General features: G+C 45.0%; 1 protein-coding gene and 1 long non-coding RNA gene across 4 annotated transcripts in view; both read left to right on the top strand.

Annotated features, from left to right (window-relative positions):
• Positions 1 to 19,567, top strand: part of GALNT17 (polypeptide N-acetylgalactosaminyltransferase 17) — a 182,279-nt gene extending 162,712 nt beyond the window's left edge. For all 3 annotated transcript variants that reach the window (XM_057410692.1, XM_057410693.1, XM_057410694.1), the window contains 5 exons: positions 7,241 to 7,426; positions 10,110 to 10,247; positions 11,552 to 11,647; positions 18,598 to 18,765; positions 19,438 to 19,567. In XM_057410692.1, coding sequence (XP_057266675.1) covers positions 7,241 to 7,426; positions 10,110 to 10,247; positions 11,552 to 11,647; positions 18,598 to 18,765; positions 19,438 to 19,566 — 717 coding nt within the window. In that variant the 3' untranslated portion in view covers position 19,567. The remainder of the gene's footprint in view (positions 1 to 7,240; positions 7,427 to 10,109; positions 10,248 to 11,551; positions 11,648 to 18,597; positions 18,766 to 19,437) is intronic.
• A 546-nt stretch (positions 19,568 to 20,113) lies between these two features.
• LOC130599889 (uncharacterized) lies at positions 20,114 to 22,809 on the top strand. Its single transcript, XR_008972314.1, has 2 exons — positions 20,114 to 20,567; positions 20,639 to 22,809. It is a non-coding gene; the product is annotated as an uncharacterized LOC130599889 (long non-coding RNA).
• The last annotated feature ends 158 nt before the right edge of the window (positions 22,810 to 22,967 follow it).

Below are 22,967 nucleotides of genomic sequence, written 5' to 3'. Positions count from 1 at the left end.
GATGGTCGGGTTAGGAAATAGTCTATTCAGAAATTGTATTTTAAGGAGATGGCATGTGAATATGATTCTTGATGTGAGTGCGTAGCCCTGATCCTCTCGGAAAGGTTTTCCATAACCTTATGACAGAGAAGAAATCTGCAGGTTTAGCAACAAAATTCCTTTTCCCATTTCTGCCGCAGGATGCTGAGACTCTTTCTCTTCTTCATAGAGGTTTCCAAAATCATGTATTAGTTGTTCACGATGAAGCTGTGTTGAGATTTCCAAGAAGATGGTGTCTGTTGGGTCCATCAGTGCAAACACTGTCTCTGCCCACAAGGTGTTGCCTTCTTCTGAGATTGATGGACCAGAGGGTCTGTCCCTGCTTGTGCTTAGAAACACCGTGTGATTGTTTTAGTTGTGGTCTTGGCTAGAGATAGAACACTTCTGGATCTGTAGCGAAATAGCCTCAAGGGTGGTACATTCACTGCTCTAGTACAAATTCTCACACCACCAGTCCTCCCTTGATGTGATCTGTGAAAATTCATATATCTAAACTAAAAAGCAGTTCTCTTCGAGTGCTTGTGTCCAACCTGAAGAGATCACTTCTACTGTATTCCACTGTGGTGGAAATAAAAGGTTCCCAAAGAGAGCTGATTCCTTCTCCTCTCCCCCCCCACGTGTGTGGTTTCCTAACTTACCTTCATGTAATTCAGCTGAACATTTACACTGAAGTTCTTGCTGTGATGCTACATGAGATAGTGCAGTCACAATAGCTTGAAGGAGCACTTCAGGGATGAGATATATATATATATATATATATAAGTATATATAAAAATATAAAACATTATCCAGTTTGCTGTGTGTGAGAGTTGTGCAGCTTATGTTTGTCACCCATAAATAACTATTGCCTAACGGTGTGGAGGTGTTTAATCACCAGAATTTGAATTTAACAGGCTTCCTGTGGTTCACGTCTCTCACTGCCACATTACACAAGCCTTGTGCCAGGAACTTGAAGGTACTACTGCTGAGTTATATGTGTGTGTTCCAACCCATAAGGCTTTCCAGTGTTCAAGTAGTGTTCCTCAGGGGTTCTTGTTGGGGCTGGTGCTGTTTAACATCTTTGTTGATGACATGGACAGTGGGCAGTGCCCCATGTTGGCATTGCTTGCTCAAGTCTTGTCCCTACCAAAGAGTTGCAGCAGCCATGCTTTGGGCACAAGGGATTACAGAGGTTTTGGGGGAGTGACTTCGTCATCCCATTCCTGACTGCCTTGCTGCTCTGGCATCTTGGGGAGTGGGCCATTGCAGTGCGAGCTTGGCACTGGGGACATCCTCCTGTGGTGTCCTGCAGGGATGTGGGATGGAGCATGGCCAAAGTGGGAGCAGAGAGGATAGAAGCTGCTTCACTTACATAGCTGGAAATGTATCTGTACTTGTTTCTTCTAAGAAAAGGAATAATTTGAGGAGATACTGTCTCTCAGAGCTATATGAGGGAGTATAGGGAGAAATTTTTATTTCTGTGCCTTTTTTGCTGTTTCTCAATTTTATTATTTAAGTCTTTGTTCTGATACATTCCTTATTATTTTCACTGCCTTGGGTAATTGTGTTTTTCCCTTAACTTAGGAAGTTACTCTTAAAAGAAAGAAAGGGGGCCAAAGATAAGGCAAAGCTGTTAAATGGGAAATCTATTACTAATTAAGGCATAGTTTTGCTAATTGCCTTAGAAATAAAGTTATCAGCTGAAAAAGCCTGAAGTTTGTATAATGAAAGTTAGGAGCAGGTTTTTCCCCCCCCTGTTTCCTTCTGTCACAGTGCATTCAGAGATTAAAAGTTTACCTCGCAGCCTCATCTTGACACCATTAGACAGGATGTCTCTTTTCATTAACTGCAGGCAGGCTAAAGCTCTTCTAGGGTTTATTTCAGTCTGAATAGTTAAAATTTGGCAAAGTTCTAAGCAACTGAAGTCAGGATCCCTTAATGGGAGCTGTCAGTGTTCATCATAGATTTCATGTCATGCTCCAGCTAGAACACCAAGTTCAGGACCCAAGATAGTCATTGTCCCTTCTTATTTTCATTTTCATTTTTATTATTATTGCTATTATTATTGTTGTTATTATTAATATCCCAGAGATGAGGAGGAAGCACAGCATTATATAAGGCAGCGGCACAGGGGCACCAACAATATGGTGTCTCATCTGGAGATGCTAATGCTTGAGAGAAGAGGATGGTGTGCTGGGGCAGGACTGCATCCTGGCTCTCCACCAGGTGGAAGGGAGCAAGGGACCAGCCCCAGTTTTGCTTCTTATCTCGCAGAAGTGCCCTCTTTTTGTTTTAATCTGTGACAAAGCAGATGGTGAGCCCCAATTCCCTGGTCTGGCTTGCAGGCACGTGAAGAGAAGTGGGATGTACGAGTGGTTCTTCCATCCCAGGGGAAGCAGCCCCTGCACCGGTATTTTCTGACGAAAGTAGTCTCCTTAGGTTAATAATTTTCTCTTCTGCTTCCGTGCCAATGGGCATCATGGCGTAGCAAGCACTGCTTGCTGGAGAGGGGAGCAAGTTTTTCTTACTATAGATGCATTAAACCTCCATTATCAGAGTTCATTTTTCCACCCATCTTTTGCTCGAGCTGCGGCCATGCCTTCCCCTTTGTGTGCCTTTTGCTGCACAGTGAGTGCTGGCTGGATGTCAGTGCTGTTGCCTCTGCACCCAAGGGAGGGAGCCCTGAGGCTCACCCTGCTCCATCGGGTGAACAGAGGGAGATATAAAGGAAGAACTGTCTGGTTGGATCGAAGAAACAACCCTAACTATTCTATGATTCTATAAGAAGCAGCTCTGACCTGCTGGAGAGGATGGGGTGGGATAAGGCAGCAGCACCCAGTGATCAGCAACATCCTCCTGCTTGCCCCAAGTGCACCCAAACACATCCTCTGGATTGCTCCTTCACAGCAAACCAGACTTGTGAAGCACTAGGAGCCCTGGCACCGCCAACCTTAAGGTATGGGGTGTATTTCTAGCCCTGCTCAATGAGGGAGCACAGATGATGCTAGTAGCACAAGACAGGCTTGCAGCACCATCCTGGGAGGTGGATCTCCTCTGGGTCACCCTTTTCTGCCTGTCTGGCACTGAGCAGATTGCCAAAAGCCCTTTTGTTTAAATAATGCTCCTTTGGAGTAATTGCTGGCTCTAGCAGACAGGAGCAAAGCAAATTGATAGCTGCAGAACATTTTTGAGGGCAAAAGGGATCACTGACAGTAATTGTTCTTCACTTAGAAAATTGGTTCTGCAGCTGCTGCAGTGAGCTGGTGAAGAGAAGCTGGGATTTTCTTGCTGTCTCTATTAGATGCACAAGGGACCATCGGTACACTTGTGCTTTGTGAGCAGTCTGCCGTTCTTTCTCCACTACCAAGAGTTCAGTAACCACAGGGAATGTGCACTTCCCCAGGCAATGCCAGGGTCCTCCTGCTTGCCTTTCTCAAGGTCCCATCCAACAGGCCTGGTCACTGTTGTTTCCCAGGTTGCTCCCAGACTCTGAGGTTACCCCTGTCCCAGGTGAAGGACATGTCCTTAGAATTAAGATATGCAGAGTGCGCCATAACAGCATTGTAAGCACAACTTTGCTTTTGCAAACGAAGGCCTGAAGGCTGATGGCAGAGGAGATGCTGATGGCTTGGATGGGAGGTATACATACACAAGAGCTGTGCAGGTTGGCCAGGCTGGATGGGGCTTGGAGCAGTCTGGTCTAGTGGAAGGTGTCCCTGCCCATGGCAGGGGGTTGGAACTGGATGAGCTTTAAGGTCCCTTCCAATCCAAACAAGTCTGGAACAGGCTTCCCAGAGGCATCATGAAGTCTCCCTCTCTGGAGACATACAAACCTGCCTGGAGATGTTCCTGTGGAACCTGCAGTGGGTGGCCCTGCCTCGGCTGTGGGTTGGGATGGATGATCTCCATACATCCCTTCCAACCCTAATGATTCTGGGATTCTAGGATTCTGTGATTTCATGTCTTGAGAGGAGTCACTGCTTTTCCATGCTGAATTCGTAGGACAGTCACATTTTGCTTGGAAAATAATTGCAAGTGCATTACCCACCAGCTTTGTGAAAAGCACATCAAAGATCTCTGGGTGATGGATTTATCTCATGTTTTTCTCTGGGATTTCTTCCCTAGAATTTAGCATTAACCAATTATTTATAAGTCCGAGCATTTTTCTGTATGTTTGATTATTCCTGTGTGTAGACTGATGGAGAAGTTATTGAGTCACTGTCATTTGCTGAAGGGAAATGCTTCTATTTTTAATTCTGCGTCTCTTTACGGGTGGATGAATGGCAAGCTAATAGTCATGTTGAAATTTGAATGTCAGAAAACAAGGGAGAAACTTGAGGCTTGCTCTTTGTATTTAACCTGCTGTCTTACATACTCCGCCTTGAGTCTTTAAACATGCCTTTACATGCCATGCAGGCATATTTTATAAAACAAAGTGAGCATGATTTCATCCTTTGTAGGAAGCAAGAGAAAAGATTCTGACTTGTTAAATAGGCTAAACATGAATTAATTTGACAACACCTTATTTCTCTGATTGGTCTTAATGTTATGCTGGCTCTTGATTACCCATCTACTAAGAGGTAATTTCTCAAGGAATTAGCAGAAACAACATGCTGGACTGATTGTCCTGTTAATGCTGTTGCAGTAAATAGAGTACCTTTAGTTGCACTAAATAGAGTACCTTAAGGGATTGTAGATTTATTTGCCATGAACATGAAAAAACTACTTAATAGGAAGGTAATTTATTTGTTACAGTTCTTCGGTGAGACAACTGGCTGCTCAATAGGGACATAAGTGAAGGTTCCCAAAGAAACTTCTGCCTTCAGGATCTGAGTGCCACAGGGATGAAGTTGCTGCAGGTTGGGACATCGGGGCATCAGCAAGGCAATGACTTCCAGCCTTGCTTGGAGGATGGAGGTCTGCTGGGCCCTTTGGCTGTGGTGTCTTGACTTGTGGTACCAAGAGAACAAAGTCTGTGGCCTTTCCCTGGGCCATTCACTGCTCCACAGTCATTGCTAATGCAAGGATAAAGCATCACTGAGCTTGTAGGGCAACTATACCTCATGCTTTGTGGCTGTGGAGGATGTCCTTGGGATTGCAGCCCCTGTGGACCTGTTCACATGTATTTTTGGATGCCAGCAGGAACAGACAGTCCTTGCCAGGCCACATGGGAGCCAGCAGCATCTTCCTGGGGCCATCATTTACTCCTCTGTACGCTGAGGTCAGTGATGTCAGGTGTGACTTGGCATCCAGTGTAATAGGTCTCCCTTTTGTTGCCAACAGAAATGTTTATAAATGCCTTGTAAAAATAGATTTTTATTATTTATAATGGTGATTTAGGTTTTATTTAGGAGATGGCCTTAACTTGCATAAGTGCCTTTTCCAAATTAGATTTTTATTGAGCTGTCTGGAACTGGCTTGATGATACGTATCTAGCCAATGCCCTTTGCACAATGCCCAATGCTTTTTTCTCTCTCAGGTTATTACAATATGTGCATTTCAATATAGTTTGCATAGATATCCAGAAATGTAGGAAAGCTGTCAGGTGTAAAGCCATGTGTATTATTTAACTAAACATAATCGTGCACTTTTGCTGCTAGAGGCAGGCTTGCTGGGAAATGACATTTTTAATAAGATCATGTTTTTTACACATTAAAAATAATTATTCTGACCTCAAATCAGGACAAAATCTACCAAAACCCCCAAACTCAAAACCAGATGGTGCTGGGCACCTTCCAGGACTGGCAGTTTTATTCAGCATTGTGACTGAAGCCAGCAGCTTTGGGAGCACCCAAGAGCAGAGCTCGATGCTCCTGATTCACCAAGACATTGAGAAACTGGGAACTGAGCAGGCAAGAAACACTGCCAAACTATTGCCTTAGGAATATTCCCTTAGATACATATATATTTTTCTTTAGGACTACCTTGTTCGCTTCTTACTTGCTTTACCAGCCTGTGGCCTGTTGCAAGACTTCAGGCAGACCTTGTGGAATTCCCAGAGGTGAGCGTGGTTGCAGCTGGACAGGAGGGATGGACATGCCCCTCATCTTGGAATTGGGCCCTGAATTCACTCTGGAGCCATGAAGTTGTATTTAAAGGTGTTTGGAAAGGTCGAACAGCAGAACAGGAGGAAATTGGGAATTTTTCTCCATGTTAATGCACCAGCTAATAAAATAGGGCTCTGTTTCTTTGATTTAGGCTCCTGTATTCTGCAGCAGTCCAGGTGAGAACAGCACAAGTAGCAGGATTACCCCAAGGGAAGACGTCTTCCTGATGTACTGCCCCTTGCCCGTGTCACCTGGGCTTGCGATGTCCATGTGCCCACTAAACCCACTGCTTAGAGATGAAAAGGGTAGATGATACAGTCCAGGAGGCTGCTGGTGCTGCTGGGAGAGCGGGTTGACCAGGGCCGGTAAAATTTAGGGAACACAGATGGGATAAAAGGTGGTGAGCCTGGAAGAGATCCCAGAAATGATGGGTGTTACAACAACTGCAAAATGATAACAGAAAGCAGACTGCAAAATAGGCAAAAGTGGGACTATTTGGCCTGTTTGGCATATGCGTTTGTGACGATTGCCCAGTGCCTGGTGTCCTGGATATGCATCTTTAATTTAAGATAAGTAATTTCTTGGTAAGGACAGACAGGGAGGGAAGAACCCAGGTATGGCAAATCTTCCTGCAAAAATTCCTTTTCTGTGTGATAAAAGGAAGATCTCCAAAATCTCAAAAGATTTTATTAACTTGTACACTGTGATTTATGGGAATTTCAAACAGCACGTGAAAGAAAAATAATGAACAAATGGTTTCAAGTGGGAGAAATCTGTGCCTGCCATATGTTTCACTGAGTCATTGCCTGTGCAGGAGGAGATCTTGCAATTGTTTCAACTCTTCCAGTCGCTAATCCTTTTTATTTAGTAGCAACATCACTGTAAACTCAGCACCCAGTCCTGTGATGCATTAATACCATGTGCTGGATGGATATAGACTGGATCCCTCTAAAGCTGACACATGTTTTGCTCTGGGCACAGGTTAAATTCTGTGTGTCTCGCCATTGGGCAAAGACCAAACCTGGCCATGTTTCCAGTTGCCAGCAAGATGCTGTGATGCTCTGTGCTCACCAGGACATTATAGAAACCTCTGAACCCACCAGTTATCTCTTGTTAATGTCTGTGTGACCTTTTGCTGAGCCCCTTGCTGATGGTGCTGTGCGGTTGTGTTGCAGGTGTGGCTGTGTGGTGGCAGCATGGAGGTCCTGCCCTGCTCCAGGGTGGCTCACATCGAGCGCAAGAAGAAGCCCTACAACAACAACATTGGTTTCTACACCAAGCGCAATGCGCTGCGGGTGGCCGAGGTGTGGATGGATGACTACAAGTGGCACGTGTACATTGCATGGAACCTGCCCCTGGAGGTATGGCCGTTGCGCCTGTGTCTTTAGGTACAAACCAACTTTCTTGGGTTAAAGACTTGTGTTTGTAGGCTGCCCCAGAAGCTGTGGCTGCCCCATTCCTGGCAGTGTTCAAGGCCAGGTTGGACAGGACTTGGAGCAACCTGCTCTAGTGGAAGGGGTTGGAACTGAATAAATGGGTACTGGGGAGGGGGGAGGCAGCAATGCTCACCAGGTTATGGATAAGGTGAGGATTCAGGGTGCCTTGCACCCTGACACCCACTCCACTCACAGTGTACTTGAGCATGAGCGCTGGGCAGCTGTATTCAAGTGTGAAAAAAAAACATTGCCATGAGTGGCCAGACCCCATGTGAGCAGTTATTTACAACCACCCTTTTGGTGCTGAAAAGACACATGAAATACACGTTGCAGGTCACACTCCTGCAGCGAGCTCCTGTGGTCCTGATGCTGCTGCAGCAGTGCTGTGCTCTGGGCAGTTTAAAAAGCATTAAAACATAAAAGCATGAGCTGCTGCTTCCTGAGGAAAGGTTACATGTGGGGAGAGCTACTGGCATTTAGAGCCATGGGAGTGGCAGCGTTGTACTGCATTAGAGAACAACAGGTACCTTTGAAGGGTCGATGAGCTGCCTGTGCTACTGCTGGTTTGTAGTCCTGGGGGTGGTGAGGAGTCCAGGATTAGTTTATTGTTAAGAAATAGATGAATAGAGATGGAAATAAATGCCTTTTACCCACTGAGCCTCAGGAGGGCACTGGCTGTGGTGGGCACCACTCCAAGCATTCAGAGTTGCTTGCAGGACTGAGTCATTTCAGATCTATCTTAAAGGTTGCAAGTCGCAGATGTCCATAGGCAGGGATCATAAATTACTATGGGTCCAGCACTGTTCCTAGGTTTGATTCCTTTTTAGAGGTGAAACACCATGCTCTTGCTCAGAAACAGCTTTGGAGGGTGGCAGAAAGGGATTAAAATCCCCTGGGAAGACACAGTTCCTGTGTGGCTTGGAAAAGGCAGCATCTCACAAACTGTTGCTAGGGCTGGGAAAACACATCTGAGTTACTCTAAAACCAGTCTGAGATACTTCTATAGACCAGATTCAAGTTTAGAGAAGCCTTGTGTGACTTGGTATTGAGCAGGGGTTTATGGATATACACAGAATTATTTTGTGAAGCTGCTATATTCAAAACCAAGCCAAACCCCTTGCACTGAGTATTTCAGGTCCTGACTGGTTTGTGGTCCTGCTTTGCTCTGCATCCCACCTTGCCCACTCAGACTTCAGCCTGTCCTCCCTGTCTACACTGAATCATCTTTATTTTTACCTGTGAACTACCAGTTGTGCATTAAATTGGTATCTTCTCTAAAGCAGAGTGAATAATTCATTAGGAGGTCATTACAAGCGTTGTAATGGAAAATTGCTTTCCCAGCTGTATTTAATGATCATGGTAAAAGACAAGAATAGGAGCTACAATAGAGTTGGAACCCAGACACCTGTAGGAAGGAGTAAAAGAGGCTGCTGCAATGTGCCTTTGGTTTCCTTCACCTGACTGCTGCATTAGTTCCCTGGATTCTGTAATGGAATAAAATGTTAAAAGGGGGCAGCTCCCTTCAGCCCCTGCTCCTGGCTCTGTGAGATTGTTCCTCTGGGGACAGATACCGTAGCTTTGTCTGCTTTTAAATCATCTCGAGCTGTGGGGTTCCTCTGTGTCTCCAGGGAGACTATTTCACCAGGCAATTGTCCAAATTGTCAAGAGGTTTTTCTGAGGTTCAGCCTCAACTTCTCTTCCCCTGTAATTTTTGTCCTTTATTCTTAGCTATCTGCCTCTATTATATATGAATCTTACATTTTTCTCTCCTCTTTTCTCTCTACCCCTTATTTGATACCTTTTAAGGGTGTGTAAGGGGAAGGGTTTTGGTGGTCAGAGCACAGACAGGGGTTTGCATTTCCAGGATTCAGCGTGGAAGTCTTCTAAATCCTCATGTACATTTACCCACTAAGCTCTCCTGGGAGTCCTGTATGTCAATACCTAAACAGGAGGTGAGCTCTTTTAAAAGTACTTTGTTCTTGTGCCTGTTGGCGGATTCAGTCTTTCTCAAATGGATCCAAAGCTCAAGGGAATCCATGACAATACTGAAGATTCACCTCTGTTGTACTGCACTTTTCCTTCATAACTTTTTCTCCTCTGTTTGGGAGGGCTGGAGCATCTCCCTTATGGAGCCCAGCTGAGAAAGTTGAGATTGTTCAGCCTGGAGAAGCTGTGTGGAGACCTCAGAGCAGCTTCCAGTATGTGAAGGGGGCCTACAAGGATGCTGTAGAGGGTCTCTTCATCAGGGACTGTAGTGACAGGACAAGGGGGAATGGGTTTAAACTTAAAGCGGGAAGTTCCAGTTAGATATAAGGCAGAAGTTCTTCCCTGTGAGGGTGCTGAGGCGCTGGCACAGGGTGCCCAGAGAAGCTGTGGCTGCCCCATCCCTGGCAGTGTTCAAGGCCAGGTTGGACACAGGGGCTTGGAGCAAGCTGCTCTAGTGGAAGGTGTCCCTGCCCATGGCAGGGGTTGGAACTGGATGATCTTAAGGTCTTTTCCAACCAAAATCATTCTGTGATCCTATGATATCAAACATCAGTGAAATCCGCTCCTTTTAACCTTTTTTAAGACTACTCGTTCAGTGACATGATGTGTCTTTATTTTTCAGAATCCAGGTATTGATATTGGGGATGTTTCTGAGAGAAAAGCGTTGAGGAAGAGCTTGAAGTGTAAAAATTTCCAGTGGTACCTGGACCATGTTTACCCAGAAATGAGAAGATACAACAACACCATCGCTTATGGCGAGGTAATTATGGCTGAGTAGTCCCTTAGAGCAGACCGGTAATATTTACAGCTGGTGAGTCTCCGATGAGAAATAGCCTCAAAGGAGAGGAATGGGATTCAAAACACATGCTCTCTGTGCATAGTTACATAAATTTGTATAAGTCTTTCCACAGTTCCTTCTAAAAAGCTATTTTGGGGATTTATTTCTGAGCTTAGAAACCATATACAGTAAAATATTTTAATACTTCATTTACTGAACTGACAGAAAATTATCTATATTACCCATTGACTCCATGGATTAAGCAGCTGTACGTATATTTTTAATACATAGCCGTCTTATAAAACCTTTTGACTTAAACTGAGCCTAATTCCTTACAAGGTCTCTGTAGGATACAGTGCATTGTCACAACAGCTTAAGGATGAGATAAAATAAGGAGATTTAATTCAATCTCTCTTGGCTTTGAGACCGTACTGAGAATATAAACCCACGCATTTATGGGAACTAATAGTACTCTGTTGCAGTAGGTCTCATGGAACAGTGGCAGTTTGAGAAGGCTCCTTGAAGCACAGCCTGGGCACCCCACATGGGCATTAATTTTAAGAAAGATTTATTATCAAAGTAACTTAAACCCTGCAAGCTAAAACTTCCCAAAAAGTGCTATTTCCAGAGCATTTATTGTATCATTAATCATACTATTTTCATATTTTCAGAGGCATTGCTGCAGTTTCCCTACATGGGGAGCCTGGAGAGGGGGCAGCTCTGCATTGACAGACCTGGTGGCTGGGGTTCAGTAGGCACTGAGCCTTTGTAGCAGGAACCCAACACTTCCATGCTTCCTCTGAAGTGTGTCCTTCAGTACTTGACAACTGGTTTGCCATCTCTGTGTCCCCTCCTGAATCCCTGTGACAATGCAGAGGGGCTCCTTGTGCTCCCTGGACATTTTTTTCCTTGCTGCCTTTTTGAGCACTTTGAGATTTAGACGAAATACAAGTGACTCTGCACTGATTTCAGGCTCCTGGCAACAGGCTGAGAGCAGCCTAAAACTGTGTTTGTTACCACCACACATGACCAAATACGAAGAAAACTGTATTAGAGGAAGTTGGCTCCTTTGAATAGTGATTTTTATATAAAAGCAGTCATCATTAGGCCTTGTATTTAAAGAAAACATATGGCACACTAAACCCTTCTCTGCCTGATTATGCCTAGTGATATAGCACCGTCTATTCTTTCTATAGCTGGAGAGGCTGGAGCCATTGCTGCTCATCAGTTTATTGCTCATCTCCAAAGAGACAGGGCTGTATAACTGCACTTTTTATTTCTTACAGCTTCGAAACAACAAGGCAAAAGATGTCTGCCTTGACCAGGGCCCCCAGGAGAACCACACAGCAATACTGTACCCGTGCCACGGCTGGGGACCGCAGGTGAGGATTTAATGTGCTGGGATCGTGTGTGGTGAGAGCAGGAGGTACCCTGCAAAGGCTTCATGGACAGAGTATGGATGTGCAGCTTGTCTGTTGCCTTCACTCTCTAATGCACGAGGCAGCCTTCTTCTTAAAGATGCCTCAGATACAAAGATGCATTTTCCCAGCTACTCTTAGAGAAGCTATTTTCTGGATTACCATAATCATGCCAGAGTTGCAAGTAAAAGCATCATTTGAAAAAGTCTTCCAGACCAGGGTAAATAATACTGAAGACAAATAGCCAAAGAGCAGAGCATACACAAACAGAGCATTTAAAACCTTTCCTTTCTCTTTCACCCAGCAGAGTAAAAACATATCAACTGGGTAAAGAAAACAAGCAGTGCTTTTTATCCGAGTGACAATTAGCCATTTCAGCTTGGCTGGGATTTAGTGTAGTCTCAGTTTTCTAGCACTCCTTTTACCTCTCCAGAAGTTTTTGAGCAAACCAAAAGCTTCTTATCCTAATGTTAATCTTATTCCAGATTAAAAATCATCGTTCCAAGATTCATTCTAAATCTCATATCTTCATAGAATCACAGACTGGTTTAGAAGGGTTTTTAAAGCTCATCCAGCTCCAACCCCTTGCCATGGGCAGGGACACCTTCCACTAGAGCAGGTTGCTCCAAGCCCCTGTGTCCAACCTGGCCTTGAACACTGCCAGGGATGGGGCAGCCACAGCTTCTCTGGGCACCCTGTGCCAGCGCCTCAGCACCCTCACAGGGAAGAGCTTCTGCCTAAGAGCTCATCTCAGTCTCCCCACTGGCAGGTTAAAGCCATTCCCCCATGTCCTGTCCCTATAGGCCCTTGTCAAAAGCCCCTCTCCAGATTTCTTGCTAGCCTCCTTTAGGCATTGAAAGGCCACAGTAAGATATCACCAGAGCTTTCTCTGTCTTCTTTTAGAGGATTAGTGGATGTGCCAGGTACTGAAAGTTATTGATGATGGACTAATTCAGTCTCTTCTGTAGTTTTCTCTCCTACGGTGTTTTAAGAAGAAAGCAGCATGGTGGATCCGTCAGCACAGACCTGGAACAAAATGCAGTGCAAGAATTACAATGGGATCTTAAAGTTTTCTTTCATTACCAAAACCCTACCTGACCTCTCTGAAGCCGCAGAGTAGCAACACTTGTTTTTCTGGTGTTTTAGCTCTATCCAGTGAGGCCCTGAGTATTTTAACATCAGGATTTGTTGTGTGTACCTGACTTAAATGTCCTGATTTTGCTTGCATTTCCCATGTAAATGCTCTAGCTATCTATATGGGAAATCTAGCCAAGGCAGGGAAGTTGCAGATTATGGGTGCTACTGTCGCTGTGTTTGTGTGGTGTGTAGTGGCAATGGGTGGAAACAGGATTAAATTCATTGATCATAGGTTCATTTTCAGCTAAAAAAAAAAAGCAGCATTGTTCAAGTGATGGGAATGCATAAAGAGCCTGTTCTTGCAGTATGGACACCCTGGGATTTGCAGGCTCACCAGGACTAAGTAATCCCAAAGCTCATCTGAGCCTGAACTGCAAACTTCAGGAGCCACCTGAGCCAAGGAGCCAGCTGCAGGAGTCCTTTGAGGTAGACACAAATCTCACTTGGGTTTATCGTTGCCTTTAAACAAAGATCAGTCAACTGTGGCTGATGGAGTCACTGCTAAATATAACCTAGCTGTTGCTTAAATGCACACAGGTTTTTTTCTTATATGGCACAAACTGCTTTTTGGACTTTCTGGATAGAAACTTGAACCTCTAAGTGCGTTATAGTATGAGAAACTGAATTAGCCTGACATTGTCTGCTAACCCTGGGCTTCAAGATGAATGGCTAAAAGCAGATTATTTATTTTTCCCTTAGCTGTTTTTGTGATTAAACTAACAATGTTTTCTTTTCCTACCTGATGTTCAAGTCAAACCTTGCAGTGCTGCTGGCTCCCTTCAGCTCGCCTGTTGTGTGAGCTCAGCACTGATTTTTCTTCCTGGTCTTCCACCTCCACGTTTTCCCTTCCCTCTGCAGCTGAGGGCCAGTTCTTGGCAGTTCTTTTGTTTTGTGATACCTTCAATTAGTTTAACTCCTTGAAAATGCTTTTAAAAGTAGCTAACGGTAAGTGCAGAAGCTTTGAAATTAGCCTTTTGCAGAAGCACGGGCGCCACATGAAAGAAATTGGACTTTTCACTGCTACTGTTTAATTAATGGGCTGTGTGTTGTAAGATATTGCTGGGAATATAATTAGAAGCAGTGTAAACACGTTGTTCAAATAACTCACTGCTTTATATATATATATATATATATATATATATATATATATATATATATATATATGTATATACATAGCAGCCTTCCAGTACCTGAGAGAAGCCTAAAAGGATAAGAGGGGGACTCTTCATCAGGGAGGGTAGCAGTAAGACAAGGGGTAATGGGTTCCCTTCCAGCCCAAACCAGGCTATGATTTTATGATTGTGTGTATATCAAAAGCACACAAGGAGTTGCATCTGAAAACACATACAGTGTTGCCTGTGCTCAATGTTCATGTATTTTCCTAAACTCTCCACTTCTTTCCTTGATACGGTGTCCCATTACATATGTGTTTAAATGCATTTCACAACTAAGGAGCAAGTTCCTCAGCTGTGGTGGGTGAGGGTGAGGTGTAGGCTCCCTGCTGCCATTTGGCACAAAGGCAGCAGTGTCGTGGGTCCTGTCCCTGCCATGCCAGGCAGTGTTGGGTTTTTGTTGGAAGTCTTCGCTCTGTAAGTCCATTCCCATGCCATTCTCCTGTATCTGTAGGTGAGCAGTCCAACTCAGAGAGAGGGGGAATGGCCTACTCTGTAGGGAAAGATGTGTCCAGTTCAAGGGAGGGCAGCTTGTATTATATCCTGAGTTTCTGCTGATGACTGCTAATTGGCTCAAGCTGTGTGTAGCATTCAGCTCAACACAGTTAGGTGCAATGAATCCCATACAGAATGCTGAATGCAGATGAGACCTTGGCCTCTGTCATAGCATCCATCAGTGGGGGGAATTCTTGTTTTTCTCTTGTTTTCTCTGTAGCTTTCCATCTCCCTGCGTTCATTCACTTCCAGGTCAAACCAGTATCAGATTTCATGATGAAGTATCCTTTTATCCTGTAATTATATTGAGCCTGCTCGTGGGTTTTTTCCTTCCTGATGGCTTCATCCTATAAGCAATACATCATGAAAACACCTTGCCGTAATGATCTATTACACTAATAATACAGTAATACCTCATTGGAGTGACAGAACTATGGTGATATATTAAGGTGATAGAAAGCACTATAATACTATAAAACTTAAGATAATGTTCACCCAGCAGAGCATTTCATTTAATTATAGGATAAAATATGTTTTGCCCATTTAAGCATCAGAACTTGAGAACAAAACCATCAATACTGAGATCATCAGGGACAAGTATCAAGGGTGACAAAATAGCACATGGGATTAAATCGTGTTAAAAACCCTTGGCTTTACTTATGGTTACTAATTGATGATCTGCTCAGTGCAAAAAGGAAGCTAAACAGCCCTAAATTATTTTCCGATAGAGTCAATGAAGGTCATCAAGGCTTTTATTTCCCAGGTGCTAAGACATCTAATTAACTTCCTCTCATCCCTGAGATGCAGCCAGCCAGCAATAATAATTAAAGAAGATGTATTGCTGGTGGAAGTTTGAAGATGGGAGATGAGTGCAAGTGATCCACTGCGAACATGTGGGGCCGTGCGCCCACTGCTCTGACAGCATCAGTGGGGGCTGTCGGACCCCTCAAGGCCAAGTAGCTCCCCAAAGTGGTACCTGAAGCTTTGCAAGATGCAGTTTTATCTGTTCATAAGAGGCTGTGGGTATGGATCAGTGTTTCTGTCTGGGGATGTGGCTTTTGGCTACTCTTGATAAAGAGGTTTAAGACCTCATCAATATTAACCACTTTTAAATGGTCATATGTTAATATATATATATATATATATAAACGTTAATACTTTTAAACTGGTTTTCTCTGGTCCTTTCTCTTGGTCTTTCCCTTTCCTGTGCCAGGCTGGTAACATCTTCAGGTGTTTCCTCAGGCTGGTACCTCCATGTTTGTCTTTTTCTGGCTGGACTGTCTGTATTCTTCACTATTGAGGTCGTGCCTGGCTTGGTCTGCTTTTTGGAGCTGGCAAACCTGCTTAGCAGGCAGTGGGATGTAGGACAGATCACTTTAAAGGACAGATATATTGGCAGGGGGCAACCTGGTCTAGTGGAAGTTGTCCCTGCCCGTGGCAGGGGGTTGGATCTGGATGAGCTTTAAGGACTCTTCCAACCCAAACCAATCTATGATTCTCTGATCTTATTCACTAAACAGAGATCATTGTCCAGGGCTGTGCTGGCTGCCTGGAAACAGGCAAGTTTGCTTGTAATGTTGAGTTGGTGCAATGCTGCAACCACTGAGAAAGTTTTAATAACAACAATACATGTAATTTACTGATATTATAAAGCATTCATGGGGTATATTCAGTTTCTAATGTAGGCTCAAGGACTTGAACAGGCCCACTGCTCTTAAAAATGTTGGTCAGTGCACTACGTGGTGATGAGTTGGAGGCGCTTCCCATCACTTCTCTTACTGGGCAAAGTAAGGTAGAAAATGCTGCCAGGCTGAAGCTGCGCTCCCCAGGCTGCCTCTCTAGTGTTGGGCCCAGAAAAATCCATAAATGCCTTAGGAGATCTAAGCTTGCACTGGCAAAATAGATGGGACTTTTTGGGATTAGTCACTCTCAGGTTTGGTGGTTGGACAGCCTTGAAGGCTGCAGCGGCTGCTGCTGAGCCTCTGCTGCTCTGGCAGAGTAGATCAGGCATCAGCAGTGTGTTAGGTCCAGTCGTGTTCAGGGCTTTATTTATCTGGCTGTTATACATGGTAGATGACACATCTAATAGATGCACTTAATGCATTTTCTATAAGCCCTGCATTTGGTTTTCAGCTCGTGTTGTCTCCCTTCAGCCCCTGCCCCGCTCCCTTCCTCAGGAAAGATCTGATTTTTGCTCTACTTATTTTTCCCACCACATTAGGCGATAACGTGTAAGAGCAGAGATCGTGTTGCCTTGTGGGCATTAGGCCAACTGTCTGGAGACAAGCTGCTGAACATCATGAAAAAAGAAGGTGTCTAGCACACTGATTATGTACACGGTAGGAAACATTTCAGGAACACGAGGAGAATAACTTGCAGTGCCCATTTCGGACCTCTGGGTGATTTCTTCTGCCATGGGGATTTTTGTCTTATAAACCTCTTATTTTGTGCAAGACAAGTGGCATCATCCTCTGTGTTGGTGCTCAATGCTAATTCACTTGAGTTGCATCTGAATGCCCAGAGGTCATTCCCAGGTTGCTGCAGCCTCATGCCCTTGCTGGAAGCCTAGCCCAGCGTGAGCTTGGAAGTGGATGGGATCCTTGACCTGCAGTCAGGTATCCCATGCCTGGGAGAGACAGTGAATCAGTAAGAGGAGGAGTTGGTGATGGATATGACTTTAAGCTCTGCAGGCTCTGCTCCTTTCCACCCCTGCACAGCAATTTGGAGGGCAGATTACTGTAAAGCTGAAGAGACCTCTGTCAGGTTAAAGTAATACCCCCTTGTCTTTGTCAAAAGTCCCTCTCTGGATTTCTCATAGGTCCCCTTTAGGTATTGAAAGACTGTTACAACATCTCCCCTGAGCCTTCTCTTCTCCCGGCTGAATACCTTTGGCAAGTGAACCTCTGTGAGATTTAAAGAAGCACAGCTCTTGCTTCAGTACACAGCACATTGAATAAAAGGTAGCTCCACCAGCAGTTTCCTCAAGGAGGACGGGCAGAACAGGGCCTAGACAGAGGATTCAGCACACCTAAACCTACAGCCAGGAGCAGGGGAGGCAAAATCAGCTCCAAGCACCATAACTGTGTCTGTGATTACTAGCCAGAGTCAGACCCTGTTTCATTGGCTTAACTTCATTTTCAGTGTTTAATTACTCTAACTGAGATAATGCAAACTCCCAGTGTGATTTACTGTCTCTTTTTAAGCATCTGGGTCATAGATATGCCCAGTTAATTAATGTGCTGAATACTCCCTAATTGTTTGCTGGATAATGGATTGATTCATAGTTTAAATAAGCAGCTGTGTATATCTCTCCTGAACTAGAAAAGGCAGGCCGCTGTCATTCATCTCTTCCTGAATTTAAGCATATTTAGGGGAATATTTCTGTAGGATTCCTTAAACCCTGGGAATGGAGGAGCCCTTCGTAGTCGTGCCACTGCCCACTGTCCCTGAGAGCCATCAGTTCTGCCTGATGCTCCCAGCCTGCATCTCCTTGGCAGCTGAGCTGGGTCCTGAGGAGTACAGGGCAGTGGGATGCAGGGAAAACTGCAGGGGATAGCTGTGATTCTGAGCCTTTGCTTCAGGGCTAAAGCATGGGGAGATTTAGGCTCGCATCCTCGGGGAATGGGGCCAATTATATATTGCCCTTCTTTGACTCGTGTTGCTGCTGTTGGAGTAGCTGTGCCAGTCACATCAGCAGCTTCATTCACAGGCCGAATCAAGGCTGGCTCACTGGGCATGCCAGAAGCCACATCATTCACAGGCCAAGCCAGCTGGCTCCCTGAAAACCAGGGGAAATCATCCATTGCCCCAACATGCAGGGTGTTCAGGCCCAAAGGAGGCTGGAAGAGTTTGCCCTGTGATGGGTTTGAGGCTCAGAGTCATTCTTATCCATTCCCTGTGTCCCAGCTCCTCACCTGCATCTGCAAAGCAAATTCCCAAAACAACAACAAAAAAAGGCTGGAGAAAGTTGATTCTTCTCCTCTTGTCAGTTCTGCACCTTCCTCACAGCTCTTTTCCTGGGGCTGTGCAAGAATGTCCTTTCCTTTATCACTTTTTAATGATGTTCCAAAGAGACTAATGGTTGTCTTCCTCTCCTTCCATATCCCTCAGCTTGCACGCTACACCAAGGAGGGATTCCTGCATCTCGGCGCCCTCGGAACCACGACTCTCCTACCCGATACCCGCTGCCTGGTAGATAATGTGAAGAGCCGCTTCCCTCAGCTCCTCGACTGTGAGAAGGTCAAGAGCAGCCTCCATAAGCGCTGGAATTTCATACAGGTTTGTTATGGGTCTGCCATCGATGCTGCTCCTCTGCTTCCCAAACTATGGGCTGTGGCACTTTGGCATGTGTCAGTGGGGGACAAAGCTGAAATGGTCCCATGCCACAGAGTGCCAGGTCCTAGTGCAGAAGGAAAAGGTTAAAAGGGATCAGGGGCAGGGACAGCATTTTAGGATGATTTCAGTAGAAGTTTCCTTTTCTGCTACCCTCAGGTGTATGTAACCTGCCCTGCCAATGACTTCCAGATTTCTGTTTCTTACAGATAATCTGTGATGAAATTGGTGTTCAGATCTGGGCCCCTCACTGCAAGAGAGGTATCAGTATGTTAGTCCCAAAGCAGAGTGTAAATAATACACATTCTACAGACGTGTCCCACCTTCCTAAGGCAGAGTGCAGCCACGCTATTTAAACATTACAAATGTCCTTTAGTTGCTGATGTTCTAGGGTTCCATGTTGTCAGTGGTAATGGTTGCTCATTCAATTCACATTGATTATTTCAGGAATTTTTTTATTGTTGGAATGGCATTACCACTCAGCTAAGTGCTGTGAGCTTTCCAGCAATACACAAGGACACAGCTGCACCCCTGAACACCACACAGGCCTGGCTTGCTTCACAGGCGACCCCGTGTCTTTCATTTTCTTCATATTTTGCCTATATCCTTTAATTGTAGAATGGTGCCATCCTGAACAAGGGAACGGGACGATGCTTGGAAGTGGAGAACAGGGGAATGGCCGGCATTGATCTGATTCTTCGCAGCTGCACAGGACAAAGGTGGATGATTAAAAATTTCATCAAGTAAAGATTGGAGGAATCAGAGGAGTCTGACTCAAAACACAGATGACTTGGACTGATCTGACTGGACTCCTTTGGAAAGGATGAAATATCAAAACAGAGCTTTATTCATGTTATTAGGAGAGGACATGGGGGAAATGGGCATTTGTCTTTTTATTTTTATTGTATATTAGTCTCCCACAGCTGATTCCAACTGTGTGAAATTGGGTCAGAACTGCTATTTTCTTCTGGCAAGCACTCTAAAAGATACCACTTATTTCTGCTGGAATGACTGTAATAAGCTCATGCAGTCTTGTATGCATTTTACTGACAGCGAATTGTTGCTTTCCCAGACAACTCCAAGCTCTCCAAAAGGCCCAGGTATGTTTGCACCAGGATGGGAGTTGAAAGACCCCGGATTTACCTGCCTGGCAAGTGTGAAAACTTAAGTGCTTGTGATAGGGAAAGTTTGCCAAGCCCCAAATGAGCTGAGTTAGAAAGATGTGGTGCTTTGCTAAGTCCTCTCTCCCTTTTCCCTTTGTTGCCCCTGCATCTAGCAGCCACCTTGTTGAGAGGCAAAGTGCACCCAGTAGCTCCTGTAGATCTTTCCAACCCTTAGTCACAGATGTCATTAAACAAAGTCCTATTTAATAGAATCATTGGTCTCCCCTTGCCTCATCCTCTCTATCACCCTCATGCTGCTGTTGGCAAGGCCAGCCCATGCAGCACCACTCCCTTCTATGGAGACTCCAGATGGGTTTCTCTTGGAAAAGACCTTGGATGTCTTTCTGCCTGCCTGGGCAGTTGCCTGCCCTTTTGGGTGTCAGTTGTACTTGCACACGGTGAGTAAGGCTTGTGGGATGCTTCCTGCTCCATGGAAACCTGGGGAGCTTCAGAGCCACCTTTCCCACCTTGCAGGGCCATTGGCCTGCACTGTGTCCCTGGAGACCCATCTTTACCCTTTTTTTTTCCTCTTTTCTTGTAGAAATAAGGATGGATGTGCTGATATGTGCAACAGACTGAGAGCAGGTAATGCAAGAGAAAGTCCTGCTCGGGCTTCCCTCCTACGGAGACCATAGGGTTTGTTTTTAAGGCATCAGGTAATGCAAGAAAAAGTCCTGCTCGGGCTTCACTCCTATGGAGACCATAGGGTTTGTTTTTAAGGCATCCTTGCTCTGAATAAAGATACCAGTAGTGGCAGTCTCCATAATTTTGTAGTGGTGGTCTCTTTCTGAGGCTTGAGCACACCTATTGTGCCTGGGCAGTGTGAAGGTGTCAAGGTCCACCCCAAACAGTGCATGTTGCTGCAAACCTTCATGAGCTGTGGTGCAGTACGAAAGGGAGAGGGAGAGCAAGAGGTCAGTAAATAGCGCTTTGGCTGAAATTCTTGACATTGAAGTCATTTAAGTCTTGTTAATATGGCGATCTCACCTGCTGGTTTTGGCCCACAGTAATCTTGGCTACCAGATCTACCCAACCATCATGGGAGACCATTTGTTTGGGGTCCTATGTCTGACTGTCTGGAAAAGGGAATCGTGGTCTTGCAAAGTTGCTTTCTGTGGATGCTAGACTAATGGGTGGATACAGGATTCGCTCAGTGGAGAGGAGAAGCCAGCCCATCTCCTGTCCTTCTCACAGAATAATATTGTTTCTGGTTGCCCTCTGGCTAGGGTGCACTAAAATGTTAATATATGAGATGTACATGTAAATATGTTTCCCAAAGATGGGATGTGCACAGAGTTGTTTGCTGCAGAGCACTCATGCCTGTCTTCCATTTGCATCAGGATGAAGCTACCTGTATGTTTAATGAGTTTAATTTTCAGTGCCATGCAGCAGGTTTATAACTGATGTTTTAGTAATTTATTGTACAGAAGCAGATATCTTTCATTGTTCCTTCTACAGCCCATGAGCATTGCATAGGACTGATCGTTCATTTAGGCTTGACAAGACTTCCTCGTTCATTGGGGTTGTCTCCTATTTTTTTCCCTTCTTTAATGAAGCAAAACCTCTTAGTTGTCCTGAATTGCAAAGTAGGGAGTCAATGTAGAATTTTTCTCTCTTACTCACTGTGGCATCATCTCTTGTGTAATAAATTTTAGCACTTACAAAACCAATATCATCACAATGTCTTCAGATGCATGATGTGTTTCCCCTTGCATTGCTGCTGCCTCCCAAGGAAAGCTATTTATTGATGAGGTGGCATCCAGGAAAAGTCTGGGGGATTTGAGACTTCACAGCTAATGGTCAAAATGGTAAAATGCCCTGTAACTGAGCCATCAGGTTGCTGTCAGTCATCAGTGGAAGCCACATACTGTTTAGTGTTGGGAAGAGCCTGCATGTTTCAGGATAAACAACAAAAAAGCCTTGGATGTTGCCTGTGCTCTAATTCATGGTTCCCCAGTCCAGCTCTACTTCTGCCAGTGCTCAGGGTGCCAACAGATGGGCTTTGTCAGATTTAATCTGGTGGTATAAGGTGTCACCACCGCCAGCCTTCCATCTGCTTCAGCTGCTGGAGGTTTCTGTCGCCGTCACCGGCAGCAGAGATGAATGTGTGGCTGCACCTCGGCTACCACAGTTGGCAGGACGTGCTTCAGCCGGCAGGCAGGACGGGCTTGCTCTATTGAACACACAGGATTGTCAGCCAGAGTCGCTCTGGAATGTCCACACAGCTCGGCGCAGGAGGCAGCAACCGCCGAGCATCACCAGCTGCCTTGGTGGCATTTGTGTGGCCTGTTGGAGATGATGCGTGTGCACTTGGGACCTTGTCCTCAGGCAACACAAGACGACCTGGCAATGAGGATCCTGTTGGTGATGGGCTCTTTTATCCTGTGGAATAGTAAGTTTCAGAGATGCCTTTCCTTCGTGCTCCACACAGAAAACGTTATCGAATAGGAAGGGGACAGTGGAGGTGAACACGTTACTCCAGGACCCTCAGGTGGGGCAGAAACCCTGAAGAGGTGTTTTCCCCATTCTCCATGGTGTACATAGAGTGCTTTCAAATGACTGAAAAGAAGAAGCATGAGTAAAATCGGGATTAAAAGTGCAAATTGAATCTGCTGTGTGAGTGTAGCTGAAGTTCTGTTCTGACATTGGTTTGTGACATGCAGAGATGATTGCTGAGGCGACGACCCGAGGTCTGCCCCCTCTGAAACCATAGAAATCTGTCTTGGAAATCTGGATCTAAGTGTTGCATCTTGCGCTTATCTCTAATAATATGTTAATTGCTTTAAAAAGTGATTTCAAAGTGGTTCCTATTAAATATATGATTTGAGCCTTGCCTCTTGAGTGATTTTAAAAAGATTCACTGCTGATGAGATACAGAGGCAGTCATTCTTCTCTGTTACTTATTTAATGGAAAAGTGCTGCTGTTTTAATGGAACTTCCATTTTTAAAAGAAATGGAAATGAAGGCGAAATCAAGAGAGATGCC

Source organism: Pezoporus wallicus, unplaced genomic scaffold, assembly GCF_028554395.1.
Source record: "Pezoporus wallicus isolate ANWC-B61680 ecotype Strahan unplaced genomic scaffold, APGP_CSIRO_Pwel_v1 contig_8705, whole genome shotgun sequence".
In the NCBI taxonomy this organism is placed as follows: Eukaryota; Metazoa; Chordata; class Aves; order Psittaciformes; family Psittacidae; genus Pezoporus; species Pezoporus wallicus.
This window is presented reverse-complemented; position numbering and strand designations above follow the sequence as displayed.